General features: G+C 47.2%; 1 protein-coding gene across 2 annotated transcripts in view; it reads left to right on the plus strand.

Moving 5' to 3' along the window:
• COL26A1 (collagen type XXVI alpha 1 chain) overlaps positions 1 to 12,537 on the plus strand; it is a 142,655-nt gene that overhangs the window by 50,771 nt on the left and 79,347 nt on the right. Inside the window, exon 3 of one of the 2 annotated variants that reach the window (XM_034988565.1) lies at positions 7,789 to 7,892. In XM_034988565.1, the coding sequence (XP_034844456.1) occupies positions 7,789 to 7,892 (104 nt within the window). The remainder of the gene's footprint in view (positions 1 to 7,788; positions 7,893 to 12,537) is intronic. The other variant, XM_034988564.1, reaches the window with a different exon arrangement.

A 12,537-nucleotide genomic window follows, 5' to 3' on the forward strand; every position in this document is an offset into this window, starting at 1 on the left:
AAGCCTTGGTGGTGGGGGTCACTCCCAGGTCTCTGTGGCTCCCACCCAGGACCTCATCCTTGGCCCTCCATGTTGCTGCCAAGGTACAAGGCTCCTGCCACCACCTGGACAGTGAGGTAAGCCCTGTGTGGGGGTGCAGCCTCTGCTGGGGAACCCTAGGCAAGCCGGGTCCTCTCCAGGAGCTCAGTGTCCCCAAATGAGACTGACCCCCAGGCTGTCAGAGGTTCGGCCACGGCTGTAAACCCTGGGATTATGGCTGTTCGTCTTCTGGTGGGGGTGGCCTGGGGGCTGTGCTGAGTTGAAAGGAATTGTTTCCTGGGCTGGGGGATGGGAATGGGTGGGAGGTCTCTCTGCCCCTTGGGAACAGTTTTGAAACAACGGCAGGTGGTACAGTTGCCCCCTTACCTCACAGAGGCACTCAAGACTGTGTGTGTGCGTATTTGTACTTTTGTTGATTGATTGATTTTTTATTTGATTTTTGACAAATTTAATCTAAGGTGTACAGCATGGTGTTTGGATATATGTACATATTGTGAAATGATTAACCACAATCAAACTAATGAACATATCCCCCACCTCCCATACTGACCATTTCTGTGTGTGTGGTGAGAGCCCTTGGGATCTCCTCTCTTAGCAAATTTCAGGTATACGATATGTCATTATTAACGACAGTGTTCGCATTGTTTGGTGGGTTTCTAGGACTTACTGGTCTTATACCTAAAAGTTTGTACCCTTTTATCAAGATCTTCCTCTTTCCCCCACCTCCTAGCCTCTGGTAACCCCCATTCTACTCCGTGTTCCTGTGAATGCTACTCTTTTGTTGTTGTTATTCCGTATACGAGATCATATGATTTTTGTCTTTCTGTGTCTGGTTTATTTCACTTAGCAGAATCCATGGTGTCACAAAGGGCAGGAGTTCCTTCTTTTTTATGACTGAATAGTCTTCCAGTGTGTATACGTGTGTGTGTGTATATATCATTTCTTCATCCATTCATCTGTTGATGGATACTCAGGTTGCCCCATGTCTTGGCTGACATGGACAGTGCTGCAGTGAGCATGAGGATGCAGATGTCTCTTTGAGCTACCGATCTCATTTCCTTTGGATAAAGACCCAGAAGTGGGGCTGCTGGATCACGTGATCATTCTTCTTTCTAATAATCTGAGGACCCTCCAAACTGTTTTCCACAGTGGCTGCACCAATTGGCATTCCCACCAACAGCGCACGAGGGCTCCTTCTCCCCCACGTCCACGTGAATCCACGTATCTTTTGTCTTATTGAGTGTAGCCATCCCAAGAGGTGTGAGGTGATAGCTCGTGACCTTGATTTGCGTTTCCCTTCCTAGTTATTTATTGATGTGGCTGTAATAGGCGAGGTAGATGAGCTGGTGCTTGGGAGGACTTTGTGGTCTGGAGGGGCAATTGATACGGAATAGCTTCATTACCATGATTATAATTGAAAACAGTAGCCGTATTAGGGTTCTCCAGAGGAGCCGAACCAATAGGATATATGGAGATATATAGAAAGAGGTTTATGGTAGGAACTGGCTCACGCAATTATGGAGGCTGAGCAGTCCCATAATGTGCCATCTGCAAGCTGGAGGCCCAGGAAAGCCTGTGTTGTGCTTCCAGGGAGACCCGGGGGGGTCGATGTTGTAATCCCTAGTTCAAGTCCCGAGACCCAAGAATCAGGAGTGCTGACGTCCAGGGGCAGGAGAAGATGGATGTCTCCGCTCCAGAAGAGAGTAAATGCGCCCTTTCTCTGTTCTCTTCAGGCCCTCAGTAGATTGGCTGATGCCCACCTGCATTGGTGAGGGCAGATTTTTTTTTTTTTTAGGATTTTATTTATTTATTTATCTGAGAGAGAGCACGAGCAGGTGGGAGGGGCAGAGGGAGAGGGAGAAGCAGACTCCCCACTGAGGAGGGAGCCTGACTCGGGACTCCATCCCAGGACTGCAGGATCATGACCTGAGCAGAAGGCGGACACCTAACCGACTGAGCCACCCAGGTGCCCAGAGGGCAGATTTTCTTAACTCAGCCTACCAATTCAGTGCTGGTCTCTTCTGGAAACCCTCACATGTTTTACCAATTATGGGGGCACCACTTAGTCCAGTCTGGTGGACACATACAAGTACCCATCACAGTAGCTAACATTTATTGCATTCCTACCTGGAAATTGTGTTCACCTTGAAATGCCAGACTGGTGGCTTAAGCAATAAACATGTACTCAGTAGACAGCTCTTGAGTTTGGGCAGTCCAAGATCAAGGTTATGGAGCAATTGGACCCCAGGCGCTGCTGCTCGGCATGTGAACTGCTTTGTCCAAATAGGTTTGGGGCAACTGTTTGCAGCATTTACTAAAGCGAAACCTCTATCAATCCTGTGGGCCAGCAACACTGCTCCTGGGAATATACTCCAGAGAAATGAAAACATGGGTTCACAAAGACTTGTACAGAAGTGCTCATCACATCTTTCTCCATCCTAGTTCGAAACTAGAAGCAACCCAGATGGTCAATCAACAAGAAAGTGGGCCAACTGGAGCCCATTTCTATAATGGAATATTATTTAGTAATAGAGAGGTACAAAATGACCCTGCACTTAACAACACGGATGAACCTCAGGCTAAGGCTGAGTAAAAGAAGGTGGCACAAACCAGTACATGCTGCGAGGTTCTGTGTATATGAGATTCTAGAATGGGGGGGAGGGGAGGGGGAGAGAAATCAGAATGGATACGCCTGGGGGCAGGGTAGTCATTTTGGAGGGGGCACGGGTGACTTTTGAGTTGGGACCGTTGGTTTACACATAGGTAAAAGTTTATTAAGCTAAACACTAGATTTATCTATTTTGCTGCATATACATTATATTTTAATAAAAAAGAAAAAAAAACCCCACTTTAATGTGAGGTGTGAATTCGGTGCTTCGCTTCATAGCACTTACCGTGGCCCGTGGTCGTCTGTTCACATGTGTGGTTCTGTGGCCGAGCAAAGCTGTGCCCGCCTTCTTCATGCTTGTGTTCCCATTGTCTGGCACCCAGCAGGCTCTCAGTGTGTACCTGATGAGTGCACGCATGAGCGTTGGGTTCAAAGCAAGCTCCGGGCATGGAGCTGTGGGAGGGCTCAGGAGGGAGCCTGTGGACTCTGGCCAGGAGTGGGGGTGCTTCACAGAGGAGGATGACAGGTGAGTCACACCCTGAAGGTTCTTGGGAATTTTCTCAGGCAGAGTAAAGGAGGAAGAGCAGGTAGGCAGAGGAGTCTGCACGTGCAAAGGCCCAGGGGCAGGAAGAGCAGGTTGTGCTGTGGTGGTAGGGGGTTGGTTGGGGGTGGCAGGAGGAAGGGAGCATAGAAAGGTAGGCAGGGCCTTCTTTACTGACTTAAAGAGCTTAGTCCTTAGTCTATGGGAGCCATGGGAGGTTTTGAGAGAGGGCAGTCACAAAATTGGATCTGCATTTTAGAAAGATCACTGGGTTTGTAGACTGGATCCCAGTGGACGGTCTGGGAGTTCTTCATGAAATGTAGGAGGGGAAAGCCCACCTGGGCCAGGCTTCGAACACTGCCTCTTGCCCAGGGTACTCAGGGAAGACCTGAGGGGTCTGCCAGGCTGAGCCCGGGCCCTCAGGGCTGGAGAAGCAGCGCCACCTACTGGTGTGCCCTGCTCCTGGACATCACAGGTCATCTGGTTCCTTCTGGTCCCAGAGTGGGGCAGGTCAGCCCATGGCCCTCTGAATGAGGGGCAGTAAGGGACCTTTCTGGGGGACAAGCTTTCCCTCTGCTTCAAAGCCCAAGATCAGGATCTTGTGTAGATGTAGGGAGGGAAAATATTCCCTTGTGCCAAACAAACGCAAATTAGTATTGGTAGGTTCTGCCAATTCTGTCTGCGTTTGGATCTTAGTCCCATTACCTTCTGGCAGTGTGACCTTGAGAAAGTTGCTTAACTTCTCTGTGCCTCAGTTTTCTCATCTGTAAATTAGGATTAGTAGTAGTATCCACCTGTTAGGATTGTTATGAGTTAGCACATGGACAACACTCAGAACAGTGCCTGGTGCATGGTGAATACTCAAAGCTCTTATGATACCTGTTCTTATTTCCATCATCATCATCATTCAAGGCGTGGATGGAGGGATGCCTGGTGCATTTGCCTGGCTCAGGGGCCGGAGGGGGAGGGACAGCCTATGGCTCAGGGGGCCAGAGAGCGGCCGTGTGAGCAGGACAAGGGCCTGCACGCATGGCTAAGCAGTCAGACCCTCCTGACCGCAGCGGGGACGGCCGAAGGGCGTGGGCCGGGAGGAATGAGGTCAGATCTGCATTTTGCGAACCCAGCATCTGTGCACGCTTCCTGCTCTGGGCGCCTCGCACACGCACCCTCCCAGCGAGCCTCACGCCCCGCATCCTAGTCTCTGTGGTGTCCTCATGAGTAATGCGTGCAAGTCCATATCGTGAGTTAGGGGCAGAGCCCAAAGCCCACAGTCCAGGGCCCCATCCACCCCATGGGGCTGAGGTTATAGGAGGCACCCATCCGTGGCATCGGCTGCACTTGGCAGGATGTGAGCCTCAAGACACTTGACCCCTTCCCTGCCCTGCACGTCTGCCCCGGGTGGGGCTTCCATAGCCTTTCTGCTCCCTCTCAGCCGGAGCAATGTCTTATTCCAGGAATCAGTGAAAAAATTGGCGTCTTTTATCTAAATTAAAGCGCCCTCCCTCTCCTAGCTGGGCCTGCTTCCGGCTGGGAGATCTGTAGCAGGAAGGCGGTGTGAGGGTGTGAGCGTGTGAAAGCACGGGAGCGTGTGTGCGTGTGAGCATGAAAGCACGGGAGCCCATGGGTGCACACAGGAGGGTGTGTGTGTGACTGTGCGTGCGTGCTTATTATCACCTGTTTATTATCTATGTGTGCTCCTCGGACCCAGGCTCAGCAGCCCCGATGGCCCACCAGGCCACTTGCCGTGGGATGACGATGGGACACAGTTCCTCTGTCTGCCTTGCCCCTCTGGCCTGCCGCAGAGCTTCCTGGGGGGCAGTCGAGAGTCTAAAGATCTGGGTCCACTGTCCTGGTCCCAGCGTGGACGTCTCTCCGTGCAGACTCCTGGCTTCTCACTCGAAGTTCCCTGCCCCTGGCTGCACATAGCCTCACGCCCCCCTTAGATCTCCAGGGGGAAGCTGGTTTGCCAGAATGTTCATGAAACATGAGCGAGAGGACTTTTTTTTTTTGGTAAAAGAGAAATTAGTGTAACAGGATTGTTCAGATCGAGTGCAGTATTTCTGAAATTCGAGCTGTGACTCGTGTGTTTTCCTGTCAATGGGGCATCTTGAAACGTCACTCCTGTGGCTACCAATTAATTCATAATTTTCCCATTCCCCGATTAAGTTGCTTGGTGTCAGCAGATTCGGGTTTTGTGAAGTCACGTAGCTTTGCTCTCAGGAGGAAGATGTGCAAACGTGATCAAGCAGCGAAGTCATAACGATGCATGCAAATCGAATAATAAAGCCAAGTGTATCCTCCTTATGAGATTGGGTCATATGTTCGTGTGTGTATGTGTGTATTGGGGTATGATTAACATTCCATGTTATATTAGCTTCAGGTGTATTGTATTTGATTTGATATTTATATGTATTGCAAAATGATCACCACAATACGTCTAGTTAATATCTGTCACCACATACAGTTACAAAAATTGTTTTTCTTGTGATGAGCACTTGAAGATCTACTCTCTTAGCAATTTTTATATATGACACTCAGTCTTATTAACTATAGTCACCATGCTGTACATCACATCCCAAGACCTTTACATTTTATTTTATATCTGGAAGTTTCTGCCTTTTGATCCCCCCTTCCCCCATTATGCCTGCCCCTACCCCCTGACTCTGGCAACCATCAGTCTATCTGTATCTATGACCTCAGTTGTTTTTTCCTTAGATGCCACATATAAGTGAGATCATCCAGTATTTGTCTTTCTCTGTCTGACTTATTTCACTTAGCATAATGCCCTCACGGTTCATCCATTGCTGTCGCAAATGGCAAGATTTCTTCCCTTTTTATGGCTCCGTAGTATTCCATCGTGTACATATATCACATTTTCTTATCCGTTCCTCTGTCGATGGACACTTAAGTTATTTCATGTGTTGGCTATTGTAAATAAGGCTACGATGACCATGGGGGCGCAGATCTCTTCTTGAGTTAGTGTTTTAGTTTTCTTTGGATCAGTCCCCAGAAGTGGAATTGCTGGATCAAATAGGAGTCCTATTTTTTCTTTTTTAAAAGATTTTTTATTTTTATTAGAGAGAGTGCAAGCAGGGGGAGAGGCCGGTAGAGGGAGAGGGAGAAGCAGGCCTCCCGCCGAGCCGGGAGCCCGATGTGGGGCTCGATCCCAGGACCCTGGAATCATGACCTGGGCCGAAGGCAGCTGCTTAACCAACTGAGCCACCCAGGCACCCCGGGAGTCCTATTTTTAATTTTTTGAGGAACCGCCATACCATTTCCCACAGTGGCTGCACCAGTTTGCATTCCCTCCAACACTGCATGAGGTTTCCCCTTTGTCCACATCGTCGCCCACACCTTTTGTTTCTTGTGTTGTTGATGGTTGCCATTCAGACAGGTGTGAGGTGATAGCTCATGGTGGTGTGGTCACACATCTTATGTCTTGGAGTTTTGTAAAATAGTATCAAGCTTGGGTGCCTGGGTGGCTCAGTCGGTTGAGCGACTGCCTTCGGCTCAGGTCATGATCCCGGAGTCCCGGGATCGAGTCCCGCATCGGGCTCCCTGCTCAGCAGGGAGTCTGCTTCTCCCTCTGACCCTCCCCCCTCTCATGTGCTCTCTCTCTCTCATTCTCTCTGTCAAATAATAAATAAAAAATCTTAAAAAAAATAGTATCAAGCTTTTTTGCAAGAAAAATATCAAAACTGCAGGAGTGTGAAATCTGGCCCCGGAATCCACAGCAGTTTGCAGGGGAATAGGGTCCCACAACGGGGCTGCAAGTTTTCATTGGTGTGTCTCGCTCATCCACGAGGCTGTGATTTTCTTGAAGGCAGGACTCAGTTATATCAGTCTGGGACCACAGTATCACATTTAGTTGGCGCTCAATAAGTGTTCATTGGATGAATCAGCCAAAGGAAATGATTGGGACAAAGTGCTGGAGTTCAGGAACTTTTGGGTGGTTGGAAGTTGAGGACGTCCTAACGATAGTTTTCTTTTCCTTCTTCATCATCTTGGTCAACGTCTTAGCTCAGGCTGCCACGGCGAAATATCACAGCCTGGGGGGTGTCAACAACAGAAGTGTGTTTTCTCAGACGGTCACCTTCTCGCTGGGTTCTCACACGGCCTCTCCGTGTGTGCATGAACTCAGAGATCTCTTTCTCTGTCCTCCTCTTCTTATAAGGCCACCAGCTCTGATGGATTAGGGCCCCACCCTGATGGCCTCATTAAACTGTACTTACCTCCTAAAGACCCTCTATGCAAATAGAGACACATGATGGGGCGGGGGAGGGGGACAAGGCTTCAACATACGGATTCTGAAGACACAATTCAATCCATGGCAGACATTTTCCCACCCTCCGTCGCCATGCTTGGAAACTTGCCGGAAGGCAGAGCTGGGAGGGACTTTATAATGCATCCAGCACAGAGAGGGGTGGTCACTTGCCCAGGGCTACACAGCCAGTGGGCACAGAGCCGGGGTGACGGGCTCCACTACCCAGGCGGCTCCCAGAGCCCTGGGCTGGGTGCTCTCTGCAGAAGTGGGATCGGGGCTGGGGGGGTGGGCAGGTGGATGGGCGCTCACACTATCCTGACGCTGCCCTTGTGTTAGTTACAGGACTCTGATCAGACCCACATACAGAGTGTCCTACCGCACGGTGACGGCGCTGGAATGGAGATGCTGTCCTGGCTTCACCGGGAGCAACTGTGAGGAGGGTGAGTCTGCTGGGGTGTGGGGGGCTGGGGGTCAAGGGCCAAGGACTGGGGCGCAGGGTGCAGGGGGACGGGGCACCGGCTGGGCTGGGCTGTGGAGTCTCTGGGGGTTGCTGCCACCTGCCATGGGCATCTAGGTGGGGACCCTGTGTGCATCAGTTGGGTGGAGGAGAATCATGAGTCCTGGCCTGGGGGAGGGGATTCAGTTTACAGCCTCTTTCTTCCGCTCTGGATCGCACTCACCCGGGAATGGGGGCAGGCAGAGAGGGCTCCCGGGGTCTCTGTTCACCAGCCTGGGAGCCACGTCTGCTGTCCAATGAGGCACACGGATCTGGTGGGCAGCGGACTGATTGTCCTGCCCTTCTGTGTGGCTGGAGCCCAGGGGGAGGATGGGAGGACAGGGCCTAGAACTGGGGCCTTCCTTCTGAGCCTCCGGACCCGGTCCCAACCTGCCTCTGGAGCCCGATGGGGCCAGGGAGGGCCCGCAGCAAATCCCAGCTGTGCTCATGGCCAGGGAAAGCAGATCCTGCCAGACCAACAGATTTGCAGTCCATCTCGTTCCCAGGGCTAGCTGGTTGGCCTGGAGGCTCACGAGCCAGGGTTGTATTTGGAAACGGTAATTTTCCATGAAATGGACGTTCTGATCAAATTATTTTCCATCTTTTTTTTATTACCTAACTTACTGACTTTTGTTTTATGGATATGCTTTTATAAATTAGGTGATTATAAAGTTATAATAAGCTGTAATATGTTAGGTATATGTTTTTATTGAAAACTGCCTAAAATGCTTTGGGTTGCAAATAATAACAGGATAATTACAGAACAGTACCAATAATGATGATGCTTCAGTGGGCCTGTGGCCCAAAGCAGAGCTGAAGGAAGGGGCTGGAATGGAAAAGGGTCCAGTGGTGCCGCCCTTCCTGACTTAGAAGGCGCCTGATCCTGGAAGGCCTTTGCTCAGCACTGGGAAGGCTTTGGGGGCCCTTTTCTCAGCTCCCAGAGCCTCCGAGCTTCCCCCTGACCCCATCCTTGCCTCAGCTGACTATAATCATGGGTTTTCATGTTTGCCCACCCCCCGCCTCCAACTACCACTCGCCACCCTGCCGACTGTTTCTTCTAAGGGTAACTGAGCCCAGCCCGAAGAGGGCCCCTTCCTCCCTCCCCTGAAAACCACTGAGTGCTGAAGCATGGACGGTTTTTCATCTCTCTTCATGTTCTCGTTATTAAAGGAACAATCCAGTAAACGAAGTGTAAGTCTCAGATGTCTGAGTCGTAAACCTCACGCAGATAAATAAAGGGCATGTTGCTCGAACTCATTGAGTGAGTGATTCAAAAGGGGGATTCGAGACACTGAGATAGATGCAGACTGGGGAGTCTAAGACCACCCTTAGGTCTGATAATTCGCTGGAAGAACCCCCCAGAGCCAAAAAGCTATTGTGCTCACGCTTATGGTTTATTACGATGAAAGGTACGGACTCAAATCCTCCAAGGGAAGAAACCCATGAGACAGAGTCCAGGAGGGTTCCACATACACAGAGCTGCCAGGTGTCCCCTCCCAGCTGAGGTGTGGATAGCGATGAACTCCTCTCCTCACATGTAAAACACATTGACGAAAATGTGACCAGACGCTGGCAGGAGCCTCGCCCTGTATCTCCCCCAGGAGCAATGGTTCACTATTTGCTAATTCAGGACCACTGTGACTTTATAGATCACAGCTACCATGAATAAGGAGAGTGAATCGTGTCTAAGTATCTAGAACCATAGGGATGTATCTAGAAATGTTTTCTTCTTATTGCAAAAGTTAAGTCCGTGTTTGGTGTAGAAAAGGTGAAGACAGGCAGAATCACACCTCTCAAGGTTGAGTCTCACTTTGGTGAAAAGCTTCCAGACCTTTTTTTCTGTGCTTTCATACGGTTGTACTATTTTGATAACCTTCTTTAAGTTGCTCCCAAGTTTTAAATTATTGATGACATTCCTCCAGACATCCTTTTTTAAATTTCTGACATAAAATTTACATACTCTGAAATGCATCTATCTTAAGTGTACACTTTGATGAGTTTTGATACATGTACACATTTTTTTTAAAGATTTTATTTATTTATTTGAGAGAGAATGAGATAGAGAGAGAGCATGAGAGGGGGGGAGGGTCAGAGGGAGAAGCAGACTCCCTGCGGAGCAGGGAGCCCGATGCGGGACTCGATCCCGGAACTCCAGGATCATGACCTGAGCCGAAGGCAGCCGCTTAACCAACTGAGCCACCCAGGCGTCCCACATGTACACATTTCTATCACCTTCTGGAAAGTTCTCACCCCTTAGCAGCCACTGTCCTGATTTCTATCATCATAGATCAGTTTTACTTATTCTTGAACTTCATATAAATGGAACCATATAATATATACTCCTGTGCATGGTTTCTTTCAATTTTCAATAAATCTTTGAGATTTATTCATATTGTGATATGTATATCAGTAGTTTACTCATTTTTATTGCTGGGTATTATTCCATTGTGTAAATAGCCACAATTTTATTTGTGTGTTGTCCTGTGGATAAATCTTTGGGTCGTTTCTGATTTGGGGCTTTAAGAATAAAACTTCTGTGAACGTTCTTGTAATGTCTTTCTGTGGACATCTGTTTTTATTTCCCTTGGGTCAATCCCTATAAGTGGAATTGCTAGGTCAGGTTGAATGTTTAGCTTTATAGGAAAGAGCCAAACTGTTTCCCAAAGTGACTTTACCAGGTTACACTCCCACCAGCAAAGTATGTTCCAATTGCTCCACATCATTGCCAACATTTGGTGTGGTCAGTCTTTTTCATTTCAGCCAGTCTAGTGGGTGTGAAATGCTCTCTCATTGTGAGTTTAGTTTGAACTTCTCTGTTGACTAATGATATTGGACCTCTTTTTGTATGTCTATCTGACATACTTACCAGCCATTCTTATATCTTCTTTCGTAAAGTGTCTGTTCAAGACTTTTGCTCATTTTTGATTGGGTTGTTTTACTTGATAAGAAGTAGCCAAATTGGGGCACCTGGGTGGCTCAGTCTTTAAGTGTCTGCCTTCGGCTCAGGTCATGATCCCAGTGTCCTGGGATCGAGTCCCACATCAGGCTCCCTGCTCGGCAAGAGGCCTGCTTATCCCTCTCCCATTCCCCCTGCTTGTGTTCCTGCTCTCGCTGTCTCTCTCTCTCTGTCAAATAAATAAATAAAATCTTAAAAAAAAAAAAGAAGAAGAAGTAGCCAAATTGTTTTCCAAAGAGGTTTTAATGTTTTACACAAGCAAGGTGTGTTCCAGATGCTCCACATTCTTGCCAATATGTGGTGTGTTTTAATTTTAGCTGCGCTAGTGGGAATTAAATGAAATGCAATTTCTTCTTTTTTAAGACTACTTTGACCACTCTAGTTCCTTTGCATCTCCATAAAAACTTTGCACAACTTAACAGTGTCTGAAAAAAAAAAAAGTATGTTGTGATGGGGAGTAGGATTGTGATGAATTTACAGATCAATTTGGGGAGAATAGCTATCTTAATAATGAGTCTTCTGATTCATGAACATGGTATAGCTCTCCATTTATTTAGGTATTTAATTTCAGCTTCCAGAGTAGAGGTATTGCTTATCTCTTATTAAATTTATTTCTAAGTATTTCTAAGTCTTTTAAGTTTTGGTGCTTTTTAAAAAATGGGGTTGCCTTTTAAATTTTCATTTCATACAATATATGTTAAGAAAAAAAAAAGAAGAAGAAGGTAGCAGGAGGGGAAGAATGAAGCGGGGGAAATCAGAGGGGTAGACGAACCATGAGAGACGATGGACTCTGAAAAACAAACTGAGGGTTCTAGAGGGGAGGGGGGTGGGAGGATGGGTTAGCCTGGTGGTGGGTATTGAGGAGGGCACATTCTCCATAGAGCACTGGGTGTTATGCACAAACAATGAATCATGGAACACTACATCTAAAACTAATGATGCAATGTATGGGGATTAACATAAGAATTAAAAAAAATTAATAAAAAAATAAATTTTCATTTCATAATTATTTTTCTGCTAGCATATAGAAATATATTTGATTTTTAATATTGACTTCATATGTAAAAACCATGCTAAATTCATTTATTAGTTCTAGTAGCTTATTTATTGATTTCTTTGGATTTTCTACATAAACTATTATGTCTTCTGTGAATAAAGACATGTTTGCTTCTTCCTTTCAACTATTAATGCATTTTATTTTATTTTTCTTGCTTTATTGGACTGGCTAGAACTTCTGATAAGATGCTTAACAGAAGTGGTGAGAACAGATATAGTTGCCTTGTTTCTGATCATGGCAGTTGCGGGGGATGTTCTCCATTTCACTGTGAAGTATGTTGTTAGCAGTATATTTTTTCATATATGCCATGCATCAGATGAGGATAGTCACTTTTAGTCTGAGTTTGTTGAGATTACTCATCAGGAATGGTGTTGAATCTTGTCAAATGCTTTTTCTGCTTCTATACTGAGGTGATCATTTTTTAAAATCCTTTATTTTGTTAATGTGACTAATTACATTGATTTGGAATACTAAACCAACACTTCGTTCTTGGGAATAACATTATTATTACAGGGATCAACCACCTTTGGATGTATTATTGATTTTTCTATTTCTCTATTTGATATTTATATGTAA

Source organism: Mirounga leonina, unplaced genomic scaffold (genome assembly GCF_011800145.1).
Source record: "Mirounga leonina isolate KUSES-001 unplaced genomic scaffold, KU_Mleo_1.0 Mir_454, whole genome shotgun sequence".
Lineage (NCBI taxonomy): Eukaryota > Metazoa > Chordata > Mammalia > Carnivora > Phocidae > Mirounga > Mirounga leonina.